At 49.1% G+C, this 22,742-nt stretch overlaps 1 protein-coding gene across 2 annotated transcripts in view; it reads right to left on the minus strand.

Moving 5' to 3' along the window:
• LOC149332570 (reticulon-3-like) overlaps positions 1–20,614 on the minus strand; it is a 34,629-nt gene extending 14,015 nt beyond the window's left edge. The window contains exons 1-4 of one of the 2 annotated variants that reach the window (XM_089558206.1): positions 19,834–20,614; positions 17,963–17,998; positions 8,151–8,358; positions 3,870–4,008 (exon numbers count right to left, since the gene is read on the minus strand). In XM_089558206.1, coding sequence (XP_089414332.1) covers positions 3,870–4,008; positions 8,151–8,358; positions 17,963–17,998; positions 19,834–20,440 — 990 coding nt within the window. In that variant the 5' untranslated portion in view covers positions 20,441–20,614. The remainder of the gene's footprint in view (positions 1–3,869; positions 4,009–8,150; positions 8,359–17,962; positions 17,999–19,833) is intronic. The other variant, XM_089558207.1, reaches the window with a different exon arrangement.
• Positions 20,615–22,742: the final 2,128 nt, after the last annotated feature.

Genomic DNA, 22,742 nt, shown 5'->3' on the forward strand with positions numbered 1-22,742 from the left:
GCTGACCCGGTTTAAAGAGCGCAATGGACTGGTGTTTCGTGCTGTTTCAGGGGAAGCTGCCGCTGCTGACGCGACGGCATGCGGAGACTGGCGAGAAAGACGGCTGCCCGAGATTCTGGAGGAATACGATCCAGAGAACATCTACAATGTAGATGAGACTGCACTCTTTTACAAGTTGCTCCCCTCAAAATCGATCATTTAGAGGAGAGAAATGCACCGGAGGGAAACTGAGCAAGGACAGGCTGACCGTCCTTATCGGTGCCAACATGACGGGCAGCGATAAGTTGAAGCCGCTAGTGATCGGCAAATCGAAGCATCCTCGTTGCTTCAAAAACGTCGCAACCTTGCCCGTTTCATACCAGGCCAATGGCAAGGCGTGGATGATGCAAGCCATTTTTAGTGAGTGGATTTATCGCGAGGATGCGCGCTTCTCTCGCAACAAGCGGAAAGTTTTGTTCCTGGTGGATAACTGCCCTGGACAAGGAACTGTGCCAGGTTTGAAGTCCATACAGCTGGAATTCCTGCCAGCGAACACCACATAACTGCTGCAGCCTATGGATCAGGGTGTGATTCAAGCGCTCAAGTCGCGCTTCCGCAAAAATCTTCTTAGGAGGATGCTCTTATGCATGGACCAGGGGAAGGAGTACAAGGTAGATGTACTGCGTGCCGTTTACCTCCTGGATGATGCTTGGCGGCAGGTTAGTGCAACCACCATTGCCAGCTGCTTCAGGCATGCGGGGTTTGCCGCAACCACAGAAAAACCCAGCACACAGAGTGAGCCTGATGATGTTCACGACGCAGCCGAGGAAGATTTGCTACTAGAGAATTGTGCTGCGATGGGCATTCAACTTGATGAATATGTCCAGATCGACAGCGATGTGGCAACGTGCCCAGAAAATATCGTGCACAGCATTATAGCTGATGTCTGCCCCCCTGATGAAAGTGAAGACGAGGAGGAAGAGCTTGAAAACGAGACCGCTGACTCTGATCCTGTGGTGACACCTGCGCAGGCGGAATCGGCAGTCCAAATGCTGAAGAGTTTCTTCCAACGAGAAGAAGGTTCGGAAGTGTTTCTGCACAGCCTGTCAAGTATGGGTGATGCCATTAACAAAAAACGGCTGCGAGAGCTCAAACAAGCAAATATAAAATCCTTTTTCACTAGCCAATAAGTGGTAATTCCCACTCTTTTGACATTTTTTTTTTAAATTTCAGTACTAGTACTACTGGAAAAAAAATTCACTGCTTATTTTTCTCTAATAAAGTTTGTTCTCATAGTGTACCGTTCTCCTTATTACCTAGATTTCGCAAATTGAGATCCGCTGAGACTGCCAACTGCGCGCGCGCGCGCCAGCCGCGTAGGGATCACGCGGAAGCGGATTGCGCAATGCTGAACCTATTCTCTCTCTAAACGAAACTCCTGATAAACGGAACATATTTTCCCGGTCCCTTGAGGTTCCATTTAACGAGAGTCCACTGTAATGATGAGCATCTGCACATATGGAATGGGGTTTGAAACAAAATGGCTTCCGGTGTGAAACGCATGAAGTGCCCAATAAAACTGCGCCCTGAGAAGGACCTGCTTCACAAGACTGATATTGCTATTTTGAGTGACTGCCTTAGGACGCTGCTGCACGTGCTCCCCATATGCAAGTGTCACCTACGACCGCACCTCTGAGCGTCAATCGCGGTGACTGCACATCACAGACGCCGCAACCGCATGTTGCACGGTAATGCACTACAAGTTACCAATCACCTACATTGTGAGTGGGCAATGGTGTGTGGCCGTAATTAAAAATCCCGTCAGCTCTAAACAGAGCTGTGTGAATGCACTTCCAGTGCTTCTGCATGCGGATTCCGTTGATTTTGGATACAAAAATTTTTTTGACATCCAGAGAGATTCACATCATCAAGATTCTCCTGTATACAGCATGCTGAACTCATGGGAAGATGAAACCACCAACAGTGTTTGCAGCCTGACGAGTCGCAATGAAAACCGGGGAGGTCAGAAAAATACACAGAAATAAGCGAAGTTGAGAAAACCACGTATATAGCATGGATATATTTTAGCTCCCTGTACCTTTTCGTCAGAGTATGCCTTCAGCATCAGATGCAACTGACTCCTGGAGGAGAAGTTGGCCAAATTGGTTCGATTCCATAATTCTACAGAGCGAAAGACGAAGACTGAAGAAAACACGGAGAGACAGACAAGGTACTGACCAACTAAATGCTTTGATCACAATGAACCCCTCCCCACCCCCTGGATTGTAAGAGTGATCCCACAACTAAGGGTAACATAACCCGCATCAGTATCCCCTCCCCAGAATACCATAAAGTTACCACCTACCACCACAATGGACCACATTTATAGGCTGCAGAATAACGAGAACAATCAACGAACACTGCCTGAAGTTAAAAACTGTGCACCTGCGATTGCAAGGTCTGACACTGACTGCGACGGTGCATTGTGGTATCTTCACCTTGTGCTTTTTGTTTTTAGGAGCTGGGACACGTGCAAACCTGTCAGGCTGGTACTTTTTACCGTCATTCTTTTTAACTTCAGGCTCGTTTTTCTGCAGTCTATAAATATTGTCCATTGTGATAATGCATTCAGTCGTTCGCGCCATGTTTGTCTTGCCTAGTTTTCCATCGTCTTCGTTTTTCGCGCTGTGGAATTACAGAATCAGACGCAAGCAGAATAACTTGGGTAAGTAAAAGCAGTTCAGTGTTAGGTAACACCTTTACTGTGCACATCATGCAAGCGATGCTGCAAACCACCAAACGCACGAGACAATGTGATAACCAGAGATGAATTCTGTCCAGTGAGGGACCCTAGATAGAAAGGGCAGGGGAGTACGTGGGGGACCGTGCCATAAGTTATACCCCTGTCACACGGGCAAGTTTAGTGACACTTTCACCAAGTGCACTTCTCCAGAACGAGTGACACTTTCGGGGCGCGCTGCTACACGGAAAAATAAAGTGTCATTCGGAATTGATGGTGGTGACGATGGCTTTTCAAGTAAGGCACAAAAAAATATTACTTTTCGCACTTCAAAGCTTTAATGTACAGTTAATGTACAGTAGATTGCAAACTGCAAGCAATTTTTTATGATTATCAAGGAGCATTGTGCAATATTGGCGATTACAAAAAAGGCTTCGCAAGACGAGACAAGCCAGGAGCAGTACTTCACTATCCTCCCATAGCCGTATCAGGGCATATGTTTGAGATTCGGACCAAGACGCCCGCTCTCTTCTTGCATCAGCCGCTGCGCAGAACTCCATGTTGCACACACACACACTGCACTGACAAAGAACCTCCTTGGATAGCAAACACTGCACTGTTGCTACTGTTGCACCGTCACACCGAAACGGTTGCAGATGGTTGCTAGTCGCCATGCTAGCTGCCTAAAAAATTATTGCAACTGAAAGCAAGAATGTCGGAATATGTGCAGTATATATATTTAATGGCAACGCAAATAAGTTTACATGAACAAGAGGGCAAAAAAAAAATTAGCTGCGTTCAATAAAACGCCATTTTTATTGCCGACGTTGTATTCTAATTTCAAAACGCTGCTACCGAGGCTATACACTTCGCCCCTCGGGAAAAGTGGAGTGAGTTCCCCAAACTCACTTCTTGCCGAGTGCGTTCAGCAGCGAGTGTCATTAAAGTTCATCGTGTGACATGATGCGAATGACACTACAGGCTAGTGTCACTCGTTGAAAATGACACTAAACTTGCTCGTCTGACAGGGGTATTACTGCTTTACCGTTATCTTCTTTGCGCGCTTTTTGTAAGAGAAAGAGCCCTGGTACAGGCCAACAGGCATAAACAGCATACTGGGAGTGCGCGATAACGCAACCAGGGGGCCCACCTTTAGTGAGTCGACCAGGTCCTCGACCAGGAAGAGGCTGCGAAGGCGCACCACCAGCTGATCCACATGCTTGACAACTGTGTCCACCGTCTCATGCACCCGCTCCTTGGGCAGCGTCAGGTCCTTCTCCAGGTACTCTCTGGGGGGAAGAAAGAGAATGACCATCACACTCAACAACTCACTTCAAAGCCCCTACTGAAAGTACATCAAAAGGACACTCCACAAAGCTGCTTGCACTTGCTTCCTTCAAGACTCACCACTACGAGCACGCTTGCAAGGTCAGACTTTTCATGCATAGACGCATGCTTTCAAAGCAAACGGTTTAATTTTGAGAGTTCCCCACTCTAACTGCCATGTTTGTAGACTGTAACCATTAGGTAATGGATTCCCACAAAGGCACACAACTAGGACAAGCCTACAGTCATGCATTCAATGCCAGTACAGACCTTGACAAGCATAGACAACCTTGTTTGGTTTGGTTTCTTTGGTTTAATGTCCAAAGCGACCCAGGACACCAGAGCAGAGGGCTCCAGATAGTTTCTACCACCTGCAGCTCCTTAACGTGTGCTGCCCTCATACAGTACACAGACCTCTAGCATTTCGCCTCCACTGATATGCGATCGCAGCTGGCATTGAACCAGTATCTTTCAGGTTGGCAGCTGAGCACCATAACTAACCACTGAGCCACTGCAGTGGATATAGGCAACCTCGTCTTCCACTACTGGTTTCATTTACAGTGCGAAAAATACGCAGAGCGAAGCTACCTTTTCAGAAGCTAGGCCATCTGTGGTTCCTTTCCCAAGTGAAACTTTCCGCCCACATTACTTTCAAGAGAAATGTGTTTAAATGCAACCACATATAGTATTCACATGAAGTAAGGAATATTCCCGCGTCATTTAAACGACAACCAGCAATATAACTCCCACCTTTTCATTTGGCTACTCTATATTTATGCCACGGGTACATACCACAAGCGTCATCCTGAACTGCAGTCTATAGCTATCGGCGAATATTTTAAGGTAGGAGATAACTACTCAGCGAAACTACAGCTCACACACGCACATAACCAAAAATGAGGCCTACCTGCCGGGCACCAGCCAAGACAGGAAACGTATATATATCAGCACAGAAACTGTCAAAGGTGCTTGCAACTTTCATTTCCAGAAATCAGCCAGTTGCCAAGTTTTGACAGTTCATCCAACAGAACTACCTGCCATTAACAAGGTCCCTAAGAATGCTTAAGACACAGCTCGAGTCTCATTTCTCGGGGTAGCTGGTCAATTTAATTCACACAAAACAATGATGAAAATGAGTGGCCACAAGACTATCCCGCAGCCCCACAGAGACTAGGCATGTTGTTAATGCCCGTAGGTTGGAGACCGCTGGCACACTGCCCCAAAATCCTCTAAACCCACCTATGTCCAGCCTTGCAAACAAAGCAACAGTATTTTCTTGCAGCGGCAGCACCACTCACGAGAGTAACCATACAATAATTTTGAGGCTTCCCACACCACACAGCTCAGCTCAACCCTCCAAATGACACGACGCGCAATGTGGCTGTACTAAAAAAAAAAAAAGTTCCTGCGAAGGTAAAGGCATTTGTGCCAATGACAAGACTACAAACGCGAACAGACACACATTCAAAGAGGAGCCCAAACAGCAGGATAATTACTGAATGCCTGCATATGCCAACGAAGGTGTTCACGCTTGTGTTCAGCATTACCTACTCTCATCCACAAAGAAGACTGCTGTTCATGTGTGCCTGTAAAAATAATTATGCCGTGCAACAAAAAAAAAAACGCAACAAAATGTGCACCAACTGCCCACAGACTGTCCAAAGGCCTTTCAGCCATGATTCGGTTTTCTTAATGGCACAATCCCACAACTTCCAGTTAAGCAGTGTCACCTGGCAGAAAATATAAATTTTATAAAAACGGATAAGAGCACAATTAAAAGTGCCCAATCCCATTGTTAGTGTGCTGCAACGAAATAAGGCTGCATTTTTGAATGTGTAACCCACCAGTTTGAATCTCCATGCTCAAAATGAATATACTCGCATTTTTTAAGGCACCAATTAACAGCACACAACTCATTTACCATTTCCCTTGGGTCTGTGTTAACATTTTTCTGAGATGCTAATGAACAAAAATGACCATTTAAAAAGCTGAGATGCAAAACCTCCCAGCTTTAAGGGATTATTTCAGGTGTCCTCCAAAAAGCAAAACTAGCAATAAGGAAAACAAAAAGAGTCAAAAGAAGATGCACACATGAAAATGGGTAGACGATGGGACAGAGGCCGAGTTACCAACTTCAATCTTCAAAAGCAACATGGCTGTTCCCTATCAAGGCCTCACGATTATAGAACAAAAGATTCCACGAAAGCAACTGCCTTTCTTTGCAATCAGATATACCTCAAGTACTTCGCGAGCCATCTTATCCCGACTCCTGCCCAGAATGCTGATACCATGTAGCATGATAACCACGATACCTGTCGCTTTCTCAGCGCTAAGAAAACTGAGTGGATGGTGCACACCTATTGGGCGAGAGATGAACCCACCGTGCGAAAAGATTAGTTTGTTTAGTTTATTTGGGGTTTTAACGTCCCAAAGTGACTCCGGCTATGAGGGACGCCGTAGTGAGGGGCTCCGGGAATTTCGAACACCTGGGGTTCTTTAAGGCGCACTGACATCGCACACTACACGGGCCTCTAGAATTTCGCCTCCATCGAAATTCAACCACCGCAGCCGGAATCGAACCCATGTCTTTCGGGTCAGCAGCTGAGCGCCGTAACCACTGAGCAACCACAGCGGCTCGATGCGAAAAGAGGCATGGCGAGCGATTTGTGGACAGTGTGGTTAGTGTTGTGTATGAAATACCGCTGATGTGTGAAGGGGTCCATATAGGCCAAACGGGTCAGCGTATCGACAATACAGCACGGGAGGACCATAAATCATTAGAAAAGGGAACTGGGTCGAATTTGCCCCTCCACTGCAAAGAGTGCAAATGAAAGCCGGTGCTTCATGGTATCAGGATCCTGGGCAGGAGTAGCGATTGATAAGATATCTCGTGGAGTACTTAGGCCTCTCTGAATGCAAAGAAAGGCAATGCATGTTGCAGTGACTGCTATGCTGCCCTTCGAAGGAAGTTGCCTTCAAGGAATCTTTTTTTTTTATAATCACAAGTCCTTGAGAGGAAGGAAGCAGCCACATTTGCTTTCGAAGAATGAAATTCAGTTCGACTTGATGTGGTTTGGATTGGTTGGTTTATGGGGTTTAACGTCCCAAAGCGACTAAGGCTATGAGGGACGCCGTAGTGGAGGGCTCCGGAAATTTTGACCACCTGGGGTTCTTTAACGTGCACTGACATCGCACTGTACACGGGCCTCTAGAATTTCTCCTCCAAAGAAATTCTAGCCGCCACGGCCGGGATCGAACCCGCGTCTTTCGGGTCAGCAGCCGAGCACCATAACCACTGAGCCACCACGGCGGCATGTGGTTTGGATTGTTTAGCACTGAAAGTGTTCCTTTTTTGTTGTTAACGACTCTGCTTTTGCAATGACTACCTGCTATTGATAAGAATTTTTGCACTGGGATTAGGAAATGGTAGCTGTGCGATACCCATGGAAGATAGAAAGTGAATGCAGTCTTTGTAATAAAAAAAAAAATACATTTCCATGATGAATAGTGGTACGGTGACTGCATGATCGCCATGTGAGTGAATGCCCTGTATACCTATATTCGAGTCCCAATCTGTTAAATAAACAGTCTGTTGTCGAGCCTGTTCTGTCTCCTCATTTTCCTGTGTGCATCTTCTTTTGGTTGGTTTTATTTTCCTTAGCTAGCCCAACAATATGTTTTAATAGACTTTACACGCAAAACTAGCTTTAAAGACAAAATTGAGTTGGCCTGTATCAATAGATTACTGCACTGTAACGACAGACACCTTTTGCAATGAAAACAAAGCTTTTATGAAAGGCAAAAAAAAAAAAATGATATATAGTGTCGCCATCACCGGGCCAAATTTGTGAGCCAACTTCAGCACGTAAACAGATTTTCTGGGGGGCGCAAAACGCACAGGCTAGGCTACACAACCATTCAATTGAAAAGTGCGTCTTTTGTTGGTGGACAAACCTCAACATACCCAGACAGAGCCATAGAATCTATTTTTAGCAACACCAAAAAACTGGATCGATGAATGTACTGCACCACATCAGTAAGCCTCTCTATGGCGCATCATCTGTCCACGAGACGCATGCATCCAGCCATGGGGTGGGGGGCTCACTTGAAGGGGTGTCCCTCGGAGGACTTCTGGACCGCCTGGAGCACATTGCGGTAGACGCGGAAGCAGATGGCCACCGCGAGGGTGAACAGGGCCAGGTAGGCGACGACGCTGATCAGGGAGAAGCAGGTGAGCGACAGGAGCACTGCCAGCACCACTCCGAAGACGAGGCCGCTCTTCTTGGGCTGGCGCCAGTACACAAGCTCCTCCACTGCACAGGGGTTCAGAGGGGCCCGGCTTAGGACATGCTCGGAAAGTGTACCAGCTCGCATTGGGTTCAGAGGGGCCCGGCTTAGGACATGCTCACAAAATGTACCAGCTCGCATTGGGTTCAGAGGGGCCCGGCTTAGGACATGCTCACAAAGTGCACCAGCTCGCATCTGCCACCCACATCACCGGCGGCTTTCGATCAACTCCTTTAGATCTTCAGGGAGAGAAGAAGTGCCCAGAAAATATGAGAAGGGCTTTCTTTCCCCTCGCACTGTAAGAAACAATGCTCTCGGCACTAGGGCCTTGGTTAAGTTAAAGGTGCACTGAAGAGAAATCTGAACTCGCCTTTTTGCCGCGGGAACTCGACCTACACGTTCCGAGCGTTCTTAGAAACTTCGACTTATTACCCTGTGTGGCCGATTTCCCTAATTAAATCGAATTAACGCCCGGCTCCCGCCTTTTTCTTTCTAATTCTCCCTCGTACGGTGGGCGGAGTCGACCAAGGCGTGGAGTGCCTTTCAGCCAGCTCCGTGGAGGCCTTGCTTTCGCTTTCTTTTGTTTTTTAGGTTTCCGCGAATAAATAGTTTCATTCGCAGATAATATAGCCGCAAAATAAGCCCGCAGAAATCAAAATACGCACGGACTATTTGCTTATACGGACTACTACGTATTACTCCGCCGATGGCAGAGCGGCAAGCCGCCACGGGACTGGGTGAAAGGCACTCCCTGCGTTGGTCGACTCCGCCCACCGTACGGGGGAGAATTAAAAAAAAAAGGCGGGAGCCGGACGTTAATTCGATTTCATTAGGGAAATTGGCCACACAGGGCAATAAATTGAAGTTTCTAAGAATGCTCGGAACGTGCAGACCGAGTTCCCGCGACAAAATACGAGTTCAGATTCCTGTTCACTGCACCTTTAAGGCTTTAGTTTAGGCTGGCCCGAACCAAGGCAATACACAATTTCATTCTTATCTGTACACTCAAAAATGGCTGCTCCTCAAATGATTTAACGCTTAATAACTGAGGCACTGCAAGCCTGTCTTAACACCGGGAATGCAAACATCCTGATGCCAGAAAGATGTGAACTTACACATACAACGCAGCACATTAGGGTATATTACAAATTTTGCGAGTGCGCTTCCCATAAAACAATGTTGCCCAAGACAAGATGGCTGACCATGAGTTTCCAGCTGAAACAAAGCAAGAAGGCCTAGTTATTTTGTTTGGTTCTTCCAAAATACGTTTCTTACATTCTATCCACACCCTTAGCGCCTGTCCTGTACCCCTCGAAGTTTTTTAAAAGAGGAGTCGGCCATCTCGTCTTTGGCAAGATAGTTACATGGGAAAGCGCACCTGCGGAATTTTGAGTACCAGATATGAGGCGTCAGCCAAGAGCTTTAAAGCACTTGTTCCACATCTGAATGTGCAGGAATGACAGCCCAAAGCTTGAGGAGCAAGCCCGTAACGCTTACACTATTCTGGCAGATGGGGTGTGAAAAAAAAAAACCCTAGGACAGCGCTTAAGCTTCGCCTTAAGAGTAGACGCGATAGCGGCTTCCGAAATTACAAGTATCGACTACCAATCATGTAGCGCATTTAAATACCAAATACCAATCCCAATTATCTATTACAATTATCGATCACCAATCACTAATCAACAATCACATTACTGATTACCAATCAATATTATCGATTACCAATGATTATCTAGGTTACACTGCATGACATACTACGCCACTACATACACACGTACACATCATTTGTTTCAGTTCAATGAAGCACCATAACACCACCTTTCCGTTCCGCAAATTTCTGACATATTAGACTATTTATATCTGCTTTGTTTTTTACCGCTTCAACATCAGTACACATCACAAACACGCATTACCAATTAATACACATCACAAAGCATTCACTAGGTGCTGATATGCTTGAACCAATGACCCTTCGAGGCCTATGTGTTGAGTGCCACCCCAATGGTGGCTAATTTCTTTTAAATGAGTTACTTCTATATTTCAAAATACCTCCATTAGAGGAGCCTCCTTGCCAGTTTTGGCTTTATTTCAACCCGCCCCCAATTTGTTTGCTTTACCCGACACTTCCGGGATTTTTTTTAAACTGACGCAGGACGACAAGCGCCGCCAGGTTTTCAGCAGAACGAGCTCCTTACGCTATTGCGTAAAATTCCTCACCCAACATGCTTCCTTGTTTCGCCGTCTCACTGAAAATTCAGAATGCTCACTGCATAAGAACTACGCAGACGAGCATTACAGTGTAAAGAAGCTAGCCAACAGTGAATAAAAGATCGTCGAGGGATGCCTTCCGGGTACATAATAGACACTGTGCATATGGAGGAAACAGCCGCGAAGGACCTACATGGCCTGCTGCCAAAAACAAAGGCAAGGCTACCATCGTGCGGCTACATAAAAACTGCTGTGAGGAAATGGCGCCGGTCTCGTGAACCATACACGCCATGCAGACAAAGCAGATGCGACCTGTCAGCATGCACTAGTAAGCGCCCTTCTCAGACGGGCAAATTTAGCATCCGTGCGGGCAAGTGTGACCCAGCATAGGTGCCACCTGCAAGCGGTCACACGAGGAGCCATTCGCTCCTTTTCATACATAGCATGCAACGCTGCCAAAGCTAGTGCGCCTCATCGCACTGGCTACGGCCATGCTCGAAAAGTAGTCAGTCATGTGTTGAACAGACACACCTCTTCCGTTTTGAGAAAGCACAAGTACCCCAACTCGCAACGTCCTGCTCTTTAACACGTTTTCGTTCTGCCTCTCAACAAAACCTCGAGAGTAATAGTGGCATGCGGTGGAGTGGTACACAGCGGGCACGCCTATTCGCTCCGACTCCATCCATGCCCAAAAAGTAGTTCACCGTCAGACAAAACTGTAATCAGATGGTTCAATGCCCTATCACCTTGTCCATGATTTGAATGCCAAATGTGTCGTTTTATACTGCTCCCTGTTTTAGAGCACAGCTCCTAGGCTGCCCGTTCCTGCGTCGTAGTCTGCGCAACTGGTTGTCCAAGTACCCGAGCAAAACGCCACCTGCCACGGCGAGAGCGGAGGAATGGACAGCCGGAAGGTGGCTGCCACGGGAAGATCCCGGAGGGTGGCTAGCAGCGTAACACGTTACCCGACAGCAGAGGCGCGTGAAGAGCTGTGCTCAAATTTCACATTGCCAACTATCGTAACCATCTATCACATTTTTTTAATCGAAACCCCCACCAACGCTCCATAAAAGGCAGAGTGATTTATTGCGGAGTGACATGCTTCTGCGGATGCGCTACTTGCACAACCATTGGGGAATATTGCATGCTAAGCATGAAACGGAGCATAGAAAAACCAGCTACGGAAGACAGTTAACACGAGTGGTGAACATGTCTTCCTTGGTGCAAATGTGCAACCCCTTCATGGCACGTAACAAACTTTGCAGCTATTGCGGGGTCAGTCCTTTGTTTGTGACTATTGGCAGTAATGCTGCTAAGCCTAAATGCAAATGAAAAAAGAGGACGCAAATATTTTCAAAAATTAGTCGCACTAACTACTGCACTGCTAAAATGAGCTCCCAGGGATACTGATCAGCCTGTAATGAACATCCACGTGGATGAATACAGTAGTGGGCTAGAATAAAAAGAGAAATATTTGAGCAAAACCGCCAAGAAAAGTGCACAACTCTTAATCGACAGCCACAAATACCATATGGCTCTACCAGTGCACAACTGTGGCAGCACAGTGACACTGAATTAGGCAAAGTGCACTCGCCTGAAGTGGCACATTAGTCACCGAGGTTGGTCTACACTGCATTCAGTCAATTTAGGCCAATTTGAGCCGTTCGTTCAAGAAAACGGTGCCACCGGGCTGAGTAGGAGTGTGTGGCCACCACACGTCCCCATTTGTTTTTTGGCTGCATGTTCAATTCTCTTTTTTGCCCTATGTCCAACCTGAATTATAACCTCCACATCCTTTTAGCTACTGGCATCAGCTGAGTTGGACGAAACACAGAGGAATCAATCTGTGAACTGAAATTTGAGATCAGGCCTGCCTGTGCGCTCATGCGGCATGCAGACAAAGAGATACAGACAGAACAGGTGTCACGTCAGTTGGAAGCCAATTCATTGCAAACTATTTTTTGTAAAAGAAGCAAACTAAACATACTACCAGAGCTATAAAAAGCTCCGACCCAGTAAAACGAGCTTCACTTCCTGGGATGTGCCTATCAGCAGGAAGTGACTTCTGTACGAGCAGCTGGACAGAAAAAAAATATGCAACAGTGAAATCGCAATTGGAAACTTATTAGCCGCCGGCTTCGTACATCCGGCGTAAATTGCAGCGGTTTGCATAGCAACCAACTGCACATCCCGGACAAGCTGCCCCGCTACGCACGAGCCAGATCACACGCGCTACACACAGGTAAAAGGTGAATCGAATTGGAAACTACCCGAAACAAAAAACTAACTTCCCACAAAAAACACTCGCCGCCAACTGTGCTTCGATCAAATTACACCGCGGTTTCCCCTCCGCTCAAAACGTCACGCCTCAGGTCGCCGCCGCAGGTGCACGCGTTCCCGAAGTAACAACAACAAAAAAAGCAACGGCACTGCATAGCGCCAGCGTGCGTCCAACGTGGCACACGTGCCGACTGCCGGCGACGGCAGCAGCAGCACACGGGACTCGATCGCCAGTTGCTGCTTGCTCGAGCGTGCTAGGATTTACAGCCGAGCTGCGGCCACGTAGTTACGATTACGGAACCCACGCTACCAGCCATCGGCGAGCCACCATACGGCCAGAAAAACGAGAACAGAGGCCACGGAGTTAAGCATGCGAGCATCCGAGTAGAGATGGAGCGAAGTGAATGGAGTTTAGCGAGCTCTCGGACGTTCCAAAAGTGACCAGAAGGATGGTTACGCACAGAGCTGCAAAGGGGGACGGCTACCCCGCGAGCGAAAGTACGCTGCACGAACCTGTTCGGAACGAAAACCCACAACCTGTTCCAGGAGGCGCAGGAAGGCACGGGTGGGGGGGTGGTGGTAAGGAAGACGCGAGTTTTCCAGAACCGCGGAGGTGAAGCGAAGCATTGTTAGGAAGCGAACGAAGAACCAACCGCGTAGCACCACCTGCGTTACGCCGCACGGGTTATTAGACGGGGCAACCAGGCTCGAACATGGGATATCGCTTTCAACCAACTGCCGAAGGCGAAAGCACGGGTATGAAAGCGCTCGCAGAAGAAGAACGTTGACGGCTGTGCGGGTGGGGGGAAAGCAGAGGAATGTTTTTCTCGATTCTCCGAACGAAACAAGCAGAAGAGGGGGGGAAGCATTAAGAAGAAAGGCTTACGCTGGGTCTCGTCCGGCCTGGGCGGCCCGTCGCCCGAAGCACCCGCACCGGTCGTGTCGCGCCTTCGGCCCATTCTCGCCAAGCAAAAGAGAGAACACACGGGTCGGTTGGGGGGATCGTACTACACCAGCGGCTTCGGACGTCAGAACAAGAACGGCGGAGGAGAACGAGGTGGAGAAGGAGGAAGGAGGCGCGAGAAGGAAGCGGAAAAAGAAGAAGCGTGACAAGAACGGAGGAGGAGGAGACGGTGCAGAGGGGGGAGATAGAGAGGAAAGGAAGCTGCAGGAATTGAGACGCCGCAAAGAAACAGGCGGGGGCCGCCGTGCCGCTGTGATTTCGTACGACGACAGCGGAGACAAGGCGGCGAAAACGAAGAGGACGACGACCCCTCGGCCATGCGACCGTGGCAGGGACGGAACAACAACAAAAAAAGGCCCGCCAAATTCCTTAAGCCTAATTCGTTTTTTTTTTCTTCGACGCGACGGGCGCTCCGAGACTCGAGGTAGATTTCCGATGTCCGATTTCGAGACGGGCCGCCAACAACGCACACAAGAGATTCCCAAACATGCGAGAAACAAACAATGGAGGTGTGGAGCCATTCACGAACACAGCGTAACAACTGCAGTTGTGGAAATGAGTCATTTTCCGTTGGAAATGAAAAACCAGGTTTTCCGCAGCACGGTCTTTAAAACGTACAAATTAACATTTTTTTTTTTTTTATGAGCCCCTACGTCCAGGCGCGATCCGCTGCAGTTAGTGGGCGTTCGAAGTACGGTTGCTTGGCGCTTTGTAGAACTTCGGTATTCATAAGTTGCAATAACAAAGCATGTTGCATTGGAACGTTAGGCTACTGTTAAAATGAACAAATAGTTATGTTGCACGGCAAATAGTAGTTTTAACGTTAAAAAAGAAATATTACCGATGATGAGTTCGAAATGCTGTTGTAATTCAAAATAACAGGTGTAAAACAAGAACACTAATTCTAAAGCTGCAACGTTCAAATCGTAGACGAACAACAATGCCAGTATATTCAAGCACGCCGTCTCAAATCTTAAAACCCACTATATGTGCATAATGTTATTTTTCAGCTAACAAAACGTTTGCTTCGCTAAATGCATGCTCAGCCAACAGAATTCGTCAGAAAACGGCATGCTACCCATTAACCATCAGACATGGTACCTTTAGCAGGCGTGTGCGCGTGTGTGTGTTGCAGATCAGATGTACTGGTTAGGGAGGGCGTGCCACCCAATCCTCCTTGCAAAATATTGACTGCGGATCACAACTGGTCTGTCTTGAAAGGTTACCGCACGAATTTAGTGAATATTGCATGTATATGCTGTGTTATCCCCAATCTCATTCGTAATATTCCACAAGCGTTAGAGAAAAATGACAAAACAATGTATTTACGTTGGTCCGAAACAAAAAGTGACATTGTTGTAGCGTCTCGCTCCTACCTGGGTTTGTAAGAACTGCGAAACCACGTTAAAGTTGCAAGTTATCTGCACAGAAACCATGAATATCATTGCAATTAAATAGAGCATTTCCTTGCGTTTCATTCGCAGAAGGATAAAACGCCGAACTGGAAAACCAAACAACATTTCGTATCCTCTCTCCTGAAGCCCTTGAAAGAAACTTTCGCTTAGGGGCCGATAGCGAGCTATCCATCGCAAGCAACTACACTAAGGAGTCGACGCCAGAGGTCAAATCGCTCTACTCTGAAGCTGTTTCTAGGGGGGGCCATACCAAGTGGATTCGGTGCTTTTGCGTGCCGCTCCCGAAGTCAAATAAGAGAAGCAACCCTAAGCGAACTTTCCCCGACACGCAACGAAGCGTCCGAGATTCGTGCACAAGTCCGGCCAGCGTCTGATTAGAGGCCGTCCTTGTAGCATGTAAAAAAAAAAAAGAAAAAAAAGCCACAACGAAGTCGCTGCTTCTCCAATGTCAGGGTCGTTTCACACGTTCTTTTCCGCCTCTCTGCGAAGCAGCGTCGACTCAACGCTTTCCTCCATGCAACCCGAACAAAGCAGCTCGCCAGAAGAGACGCTTTTTATAATTACGCCAAACCTGAGGAGGAAAAGAAGAAAGTAGCCCCAATGCAACCAGAAATAACGCCGCGTCTGCTTTTCTGCACGTAGCGTTCTGCGGTGCACAAGGCAACCACCGACCGATCGAAAAACGGGAACGCAAAAATAAATAAATAAAAAAAACACGGGGGAATCGACGCAATCGGAAGCCCTGCGCCGCGAAACATGCAGCGGCGCGGGCAAGGTCCATGGGAAAAGAACCTTCGTCGCCGGCCCGCCCCTACCCAACGTCGCATGCGCGTCGCTCGTGTATCAACTCCGAAATACCCCGTTTGGAAACCTCCGCACCGCAGCGAGCACGGCTGGGCAGAGGAGCAGCGAGATACTACAAAGCCGAAGCGCGCGCCGTTCCACTTCGCGAGGCTAATCTATCCCGATAAAACGTCCGCCTATTCAATTCCGCACAATGAGTTAACGAGCCCCACGCATCGTCCATAAAACGGCTCCTCCTGCTCGGCAATAATGGCTTCCTCGTTTCACGCTCGCGCTTGTGGAGAAAAAAAGAGGCTCGGGTGTCCGCAGAGGTAGAATACCACCTCCTCCACAGCGCGCGAGAGGAGGGAGGTGTAATCGCGTCTCTCCCTGCACAGCCCAGAAACGCGCGTTTGCTTCTATCGCCGCCCCGCCAAACAACGGGTCCGTATTTACCCGATCCCGGTGCGCGACCTCACCTTGGGGCACGGTGAAAATGCGCTTGAACATGCAGGAGCATTGCTGTGGTGCCGCCTTGGCGTCTCCCGCGCCGTTCATGCTACTATCGGCTTCCATTTGTGCAGTCCGCTCGGCCGCCGCTCCTTCCAGCAACAAGCACAACCCGCCGGCTAGCTCACCGTTCGACGAACACCACTACTACACCACCACCACGGGGCAAGTACGACTCGCACACACAACGCCGCCGGTGAAGAGGACTGGGACGACGACGAAGACGACCAACCGCCAAACCGCCCGCAGCGAGCTACGGAGAAGAGGCAGGCAGGCCGAGCGAGCGAACAACAAATCAAATAAAACGCACCCCGCGCCCTCCCCAAACGCCGATTCGTGCTCCACTGCGCATGCGCCCTATCGGAAAAGCCCGCGTCGCCGCCGCCGCTCCCCCACCTCCCTCGACCTCGTACCCCCCCCACCCCTCGGTGTCGTCCACTTTCCGCTTGGAAACTGCCGTTCCACGGTGGTCCGCTTTGGCCTTTGCGCGTTCGTGAATTTTTTTCCCGGCATTTATATGCTTTCTTTAATGAAAACCGCTGCCGGTTATCGGCCACGAAGTTGCGTCCACTGTGTCACCAGTCCTCTACTAGGACACGGAGGAGGAAGTGGGGAGAGGGCAGTAAGAAGAAAGTGAAACGGCGCCATGCAGTGCAGTGCAGTGCGCATAACTTCGAGCAGCAGACGACAAACGGCCCAGTTAGCAGACGGGCAAAAAGACAAAAAGCAATAACGGCACGGCGGCTACAGCTGGGCGGCACCGCCGATCCAGCCGCGTCAACGTAGCCGAACCTTGCAGCTCTGCGCAGACATCGATTGAGCCGGGAAGCAACAAAATCGTCGTAACCCTGCCGTCGTGTCTGCCTTTCTGCTTTTGCTTGCTGCATTAGATGACGCGACGGCGGTGGCGACGCCGACGGTCATCGCGCGTCTTCGTCCAGCGGTTCGGGGCAGCAGAAAAAGGCCTCCTCTTGTGAGTTGTTTCGAGTTGCGCAACACCGCGCCCGCGCGGACCTGCCGCATAGTACGGCGGTCGTGACTTGAAGGGCACGAGCGGAAACTTCACGCTTTATTCGTGCTATGCAGCGAACGAGACTTGTCGTCGCCGAGCCTTTTTCACGATGTGTTTCTTACATGCAGAAGATGCGTGATAAAAAAAGAAATAAAAGAAAGGAGGAAAGAGCGGCACGTCACGCACGACCCATTACAGCGCGGAAGCTCGGTGCCACGCTGCTTTAGCAAGTTTAATTTCCATATTAAACACCACGCTACCGCTTGCCAGTACGCACCCTGTCAACTTGGGGTGAAAGGCACCGCGCCACATATAGGGCAGTCTATGCCATATATTTCTGTCTAGACTTCACGCTTGAACTGTCATATATGTGGCAGTGCTCCGTCACCCAACTAAAGTTGAGCGACCTTCTTTTTTTTTTTCTTCTTTTGGCAACATGCGTGTGGATATATGCTTACCGCACGGATGAAGACATGCTGGACCCCAGACGGCTCCTGTAATTAAAGTGTTAGAGCGATGTTAGGGGGAAGTTGCAGTCCCGTTAAACCACAGTCCACCAAGAACATTAAAATTAGTTTGTACTTACGTTACATGCTATATATATCCCAGTGGACACTGAAACTCCCATGAACGTCCTGCGGACGTTCAAGATGTCTGCGGGACGTCCAGGGGAGATTCAGAGCCCATCGGTATACCAACACCGTTTTACGCTTAGTAGAAACAAAAAAATTAAGCATGCACACACGCAGGCAGACACGTGTTACTGAACTCCAGAATTATTTGTATATATGTACTGAATCAGAGCAGAGATAAGCGGTTTGACGTGCTATGTAATTAGGCAATAATGAGATGCAGTGAACAGTAAAAAAAATCAGTGAAGACACACACACAGCATACGTGCAATGCTTAATACACGATCACGCACAATTATTTTATGGAAAAATGAACAGGATATTAATTTTGGTCTTTAACTTGCAGACGGTAACCAACGATCGAGCAACACAGTTCACCATCGGGTGGATAATAAGAAAGAATTCTTAACCAGGAGTGCAGAGAATTTTCAGGGCATAAAAAACAACAACAAACAAGTGCACAGAAAAGAGGAAGACGCCGACCGAACTCGAATTTAAGCCGCGCGCCTGATTCGAATCAAACAAAAAGGAAAAAGTGGCAGACACACACATGTTGCGCCAAATAGCTCCCACCCCAAAAGTCCTCGTTTTTCCTCATTCGTGAGGACGGGGGCGGCGAACTTGAACTTGCTCGGTCTCTATGTACTACGTGTGACCTCCACAAGGAAGCTGCTAGGGGATTTCAAGACCGTTATAGCTCCGTGTTTCTGCTCAGTCAGTACGCAACTTACAAACAACAAAAACAAGCAAAAAAAAGAAGCGAATAAAAACCGCACGGCTGTAGCACTGCGGATCTGTCGAAAAGTGTAGTGGACTCGAGTTTCAACGCATCGTTAGCGTTACAAGGCTCGAGCTCACAATGTGCTTTTGCATTTCTTTGGACCACGGAAGCGAAGGAAGCATCCGTGGTCAGTTCGAATGCGTGACAGCGACGCGAGATACAAAATTCCAAAATTCCTACAAAGTCAGACAGCGGGATTCGAACCTACTACTTCCAACCTCGCACTAGCACGCGATGTGACGTCGGCCAGACTGTTCGGCTACGGCAACGCAACGCGTCTCACTCATTACATGTCTGGGACTTTCTTGCGCCAGTTGCAGGTTGATTGCCTCATATTTTCGATGCATTGCGGCCGTCCGGTCACGACCCGCGTTGATGTGCATTTCGCATCCTCCTGTACAAAGTCGGTGCGCCCACCGTTGACGTGATGCCTCGAACAGCGTGATGTGGAGCGCGACAAGCACTGCAGCGCGGCCGAGATAAAGTGCTACGACACCCGTAGTCCCATCCATTCATTCTCCGACGTCTACCAGGTAGTACGCAAGCAGTAACGAACTTCAAACGGAACTGCGCATTACTGTAGCGACCGGTCGGAAGGGGCAACCGGTTTTCCGTGGTGTTTACAAATATGACAAAGAGGCCTGCCAGCACAGAGCCGCGTTTCATTTTTTTCTTCTTTATATCTAATTACAAACCACGTGCACGAAATCTGAGTAGGCAGAGCTGCCATGAAAGTGAGAAAGGAAAGGACGATTTGTTTTGATCGTTCACATTTCGCCCGTCAAAACTGCGTACGAGTTGCGCAATCACTTCATCGACGGCGGCGAAGAGGGAGACACACGTGGGCGTGCCCTCGCCGCTCTAGGAGCGCGTCCGTAGTCGTAGCGCAAGCACTTGCGATGCGTGAATCACTTACCGGGGGAAAATACGCAGCACGATGCCTTCTTGGAGGAGCCCGTCGTCGAGGTCGGTTCGGATGGCATTTCGGCAGCTTTAGGCTTAGACGCGGGAGGGATCGTAGGCTTAACGTCCGCAACGGGCAACTCCGGCGCCGTCGGTTTGGGTGGCTTCTTCTCCTCCCGGGGTTCTAAATCGGGCGCAGTCGCGGCCACAGGCGCGACCTTCTCGGGCGCTGGAGCGCTGGGTTGAGGAGGCGCGGTTGCCGGTGCCGATGATGATGTGTCGCCAAGTAGGTCCTCGACTTGCGAGGTGCTGAAACCAGCGGCGGCGGGTTTGGGGCTCGGCGGGTGATTTACGGAAGAGAACGGCTCCGACGCTGGTTTCAGCGGAGGCGAGCTGTCCGCGGTGTTGGGCTGGAAATCTGACAGGAGGTCCAGCTGATCGGGCTTACTGTGTGCTGAAGCGCGCGCCGCATCTGTCACCGCGGTACCTGTCGCGAACTGGGCGAGGTCTTCGCTCAGCGCGTCCACGGATTCGGCGACGAACGACTTTTTCGGCACGTTGGGAGAGTCATCGCCGCTGTCCTGGTGCTGCTTGGCCGCTACGTCGCTCAAGAAATCCATTCCGGGGCCGAGGAGAAAGGTCTGTGCGCTGAGACTCTCACGTTGAGATTGCAATGCTCCGGCCGGAAGAGAGGAAGCCTGTCGTCTGCTATCGCTGGGGAAGCGGCGCGCAGTGGAGTGTGACTCACTCGGCGAGACGCACGCCGGCGCCCGGAGCGCCAGTTGTCAAAACGTACAATGGGGTCCGGGGAAGAAAGAAAAAAAAAAAAAAAGACACGAAGCACGGCGCTGCGACGTTTTGTCACGACTTGCGTTTTTTGAAGGAATTTGTAGTTTTTAGCGTCGAACTCGAGAATTCGTTGCTTAAGGCCGATTCACACGACGGACCGTTCGTCCGCGGCCCGCGCAGTACGTGTGCATACGTCAGCACTTTGAGAGGCGCGCTAGATGCATGGATGGATGGCGGCCGACAGCGCGCATCTCAAAGTGCTGACGTATGCACACGTACTGCGCGGGCCGCGGACGAACGGTCCCTCGTGTGAATCGGCGATCGTTTACGGGAACCACTGGCAACGAAGCAGAAAAAGCGCACCTTTCTCGCGTGGATAAGAAAAGAAAAATGTGGTCCGAAATCTGGGCTATTCCTGTTAAAACGGGTGATTCACTTTCGGAGCGTTAGCGCTGGATATGCAACTAAAAGCGTTTCAAGAAAGTGTATGGACGTATTAGCGGCAGGGGAGCGTAGATGTACGTGAGAAAACAGTGCGTAGCACAATAAAAAAGAAAGCAAGAGGACGGTACAGCATACGCACTCGGCGTTTTTCCAATTCTGCTGACGCACGTCGCTCCCGAAACGCTTAAACGAACTTGCTCGTCCATCGCTTGAAGTTGATCTTTCGCCTAACTAAAAGCCGGCGGCCATGAAAAATCTAGCAAGACAATCTGTTCAGTGGACCCTCGTTATTTCGAACCGCCGGTTAATTGGAAGCGACGCTTTGGTACTGCCAGATATTAAGCGCATTAAAAAGGCTCCCGTTATTTCGAATTCCGCGTAATTCGAATTTTCTGCACTAATCGAGATTTCGCGAGTGTTCTGAATTTGTAGCCACCATCACGCAGATTCATGCGTGTACCATGGTGTTAAGCGTCAGCTCGATGAACACTTCCTCGGCGCACGTGCGGAGAGCACCGCGCCGCGACGGACGTCAAAAAGGAGGAATGCATCTCCAACGCTACAGGTTTTGGCTCTCTCCCCCTCTCGAGCCGACTGAAAGAATGTCAAGCAGTGAACAAAAAATGGTTGGGGAGCTCAAAGGTGCAGTGACCTATCAAAGGATTCCAAGAAAACTTGGGGGAAGAGCTTTTAGCCACGAAGAAGAGAGTCCCGCGGTCCTCAGAATGCTGAAAACCGGACCCCGCTTCCGACGCGTGGCAGGCGCACGCGCAGACAGGCTCCAGCGTACACCTGCGCGTGTAGGCGCTCCGCCCGTACTTCTAGGATATGTTCGAGCCCTTTAGGCCTTCAAAAAAATTCCTTTTTTTTTCTGCACAGATAAAAGCTGCACACGTTTTGGCAAGCATGCATCTTACCAGATCATCTGCTAAAGTAATATTCGGTGCACCATTGAGCACTAATGCAGTTTTTCCGTTTCGCCGCCATTTTGTTGCAGACTTCTCAAAGGAAGGCATCAGGATGTCAGTGTTGTTCTCACCGAAAGAACTGAAACAACATTTTCTTCTATACTTTTTTTTTCAGTTTTTTTCTCTCTTTGCATCACAGATGAGTTTATTAGCAGCAATGTCCACAAGGGCATGAGAACCACAGACAAAATATATCAGAACGGTCGTGCCAGCACCAGATTCGGGAGCCTACACCTATGGTTGAGGGCCACTGAGTGCCGCAAGCACGTTGCAGTTTTTTTCTTTTAAAGACCATGCTTTCAAAACAGACACAGTTGAATGTACAGAGTTTACAAATGCTTCTACTTCACACCAATCTTTTTTTGTCAATATCTTATTTTATATACATATATTGTATGAGTAACTTTATGTATATATTTATAACATCCTTTTGCACCCCCCCATTTTCCCTTCCTAAAATCTTCATTGTGATGGCGACCGACGCACGCTCAAGTCTGGCCTAGACACGTGGACAGAGAGTGTGTGCTGAGACAAATCGTTTCACCGCTACTACTTCACTTTGTCTGAAACTAGAGAGGCTCTTCTTCCAGTGGCTCGGGAGGCAGGATGATGTCGCGCACGCAGGAGTCGTCACGCGACCGCCGTGACAAGTTGCATCTCCTGTGCCCGCACAGCTCACCGCAAACAAGCCGCCATGTCCTCTTCGAAACACCACCATTAG

Source organism: Amblyomma mixtum, chromosome 8, assembly GCF_055824585.1.
Source record: "Amblyomma mixtum isolate Tamu chromosome 8, ASM5582458v1, whole genome shotgun sequence".
NCBI classification, from domain to species: domain Eukaryota; kingdom Metazoa; phylum Arthropoda; class Arachnida; order Ixodida; family Ixodidae; genus Amblyomma; species Amblyomma mixtum.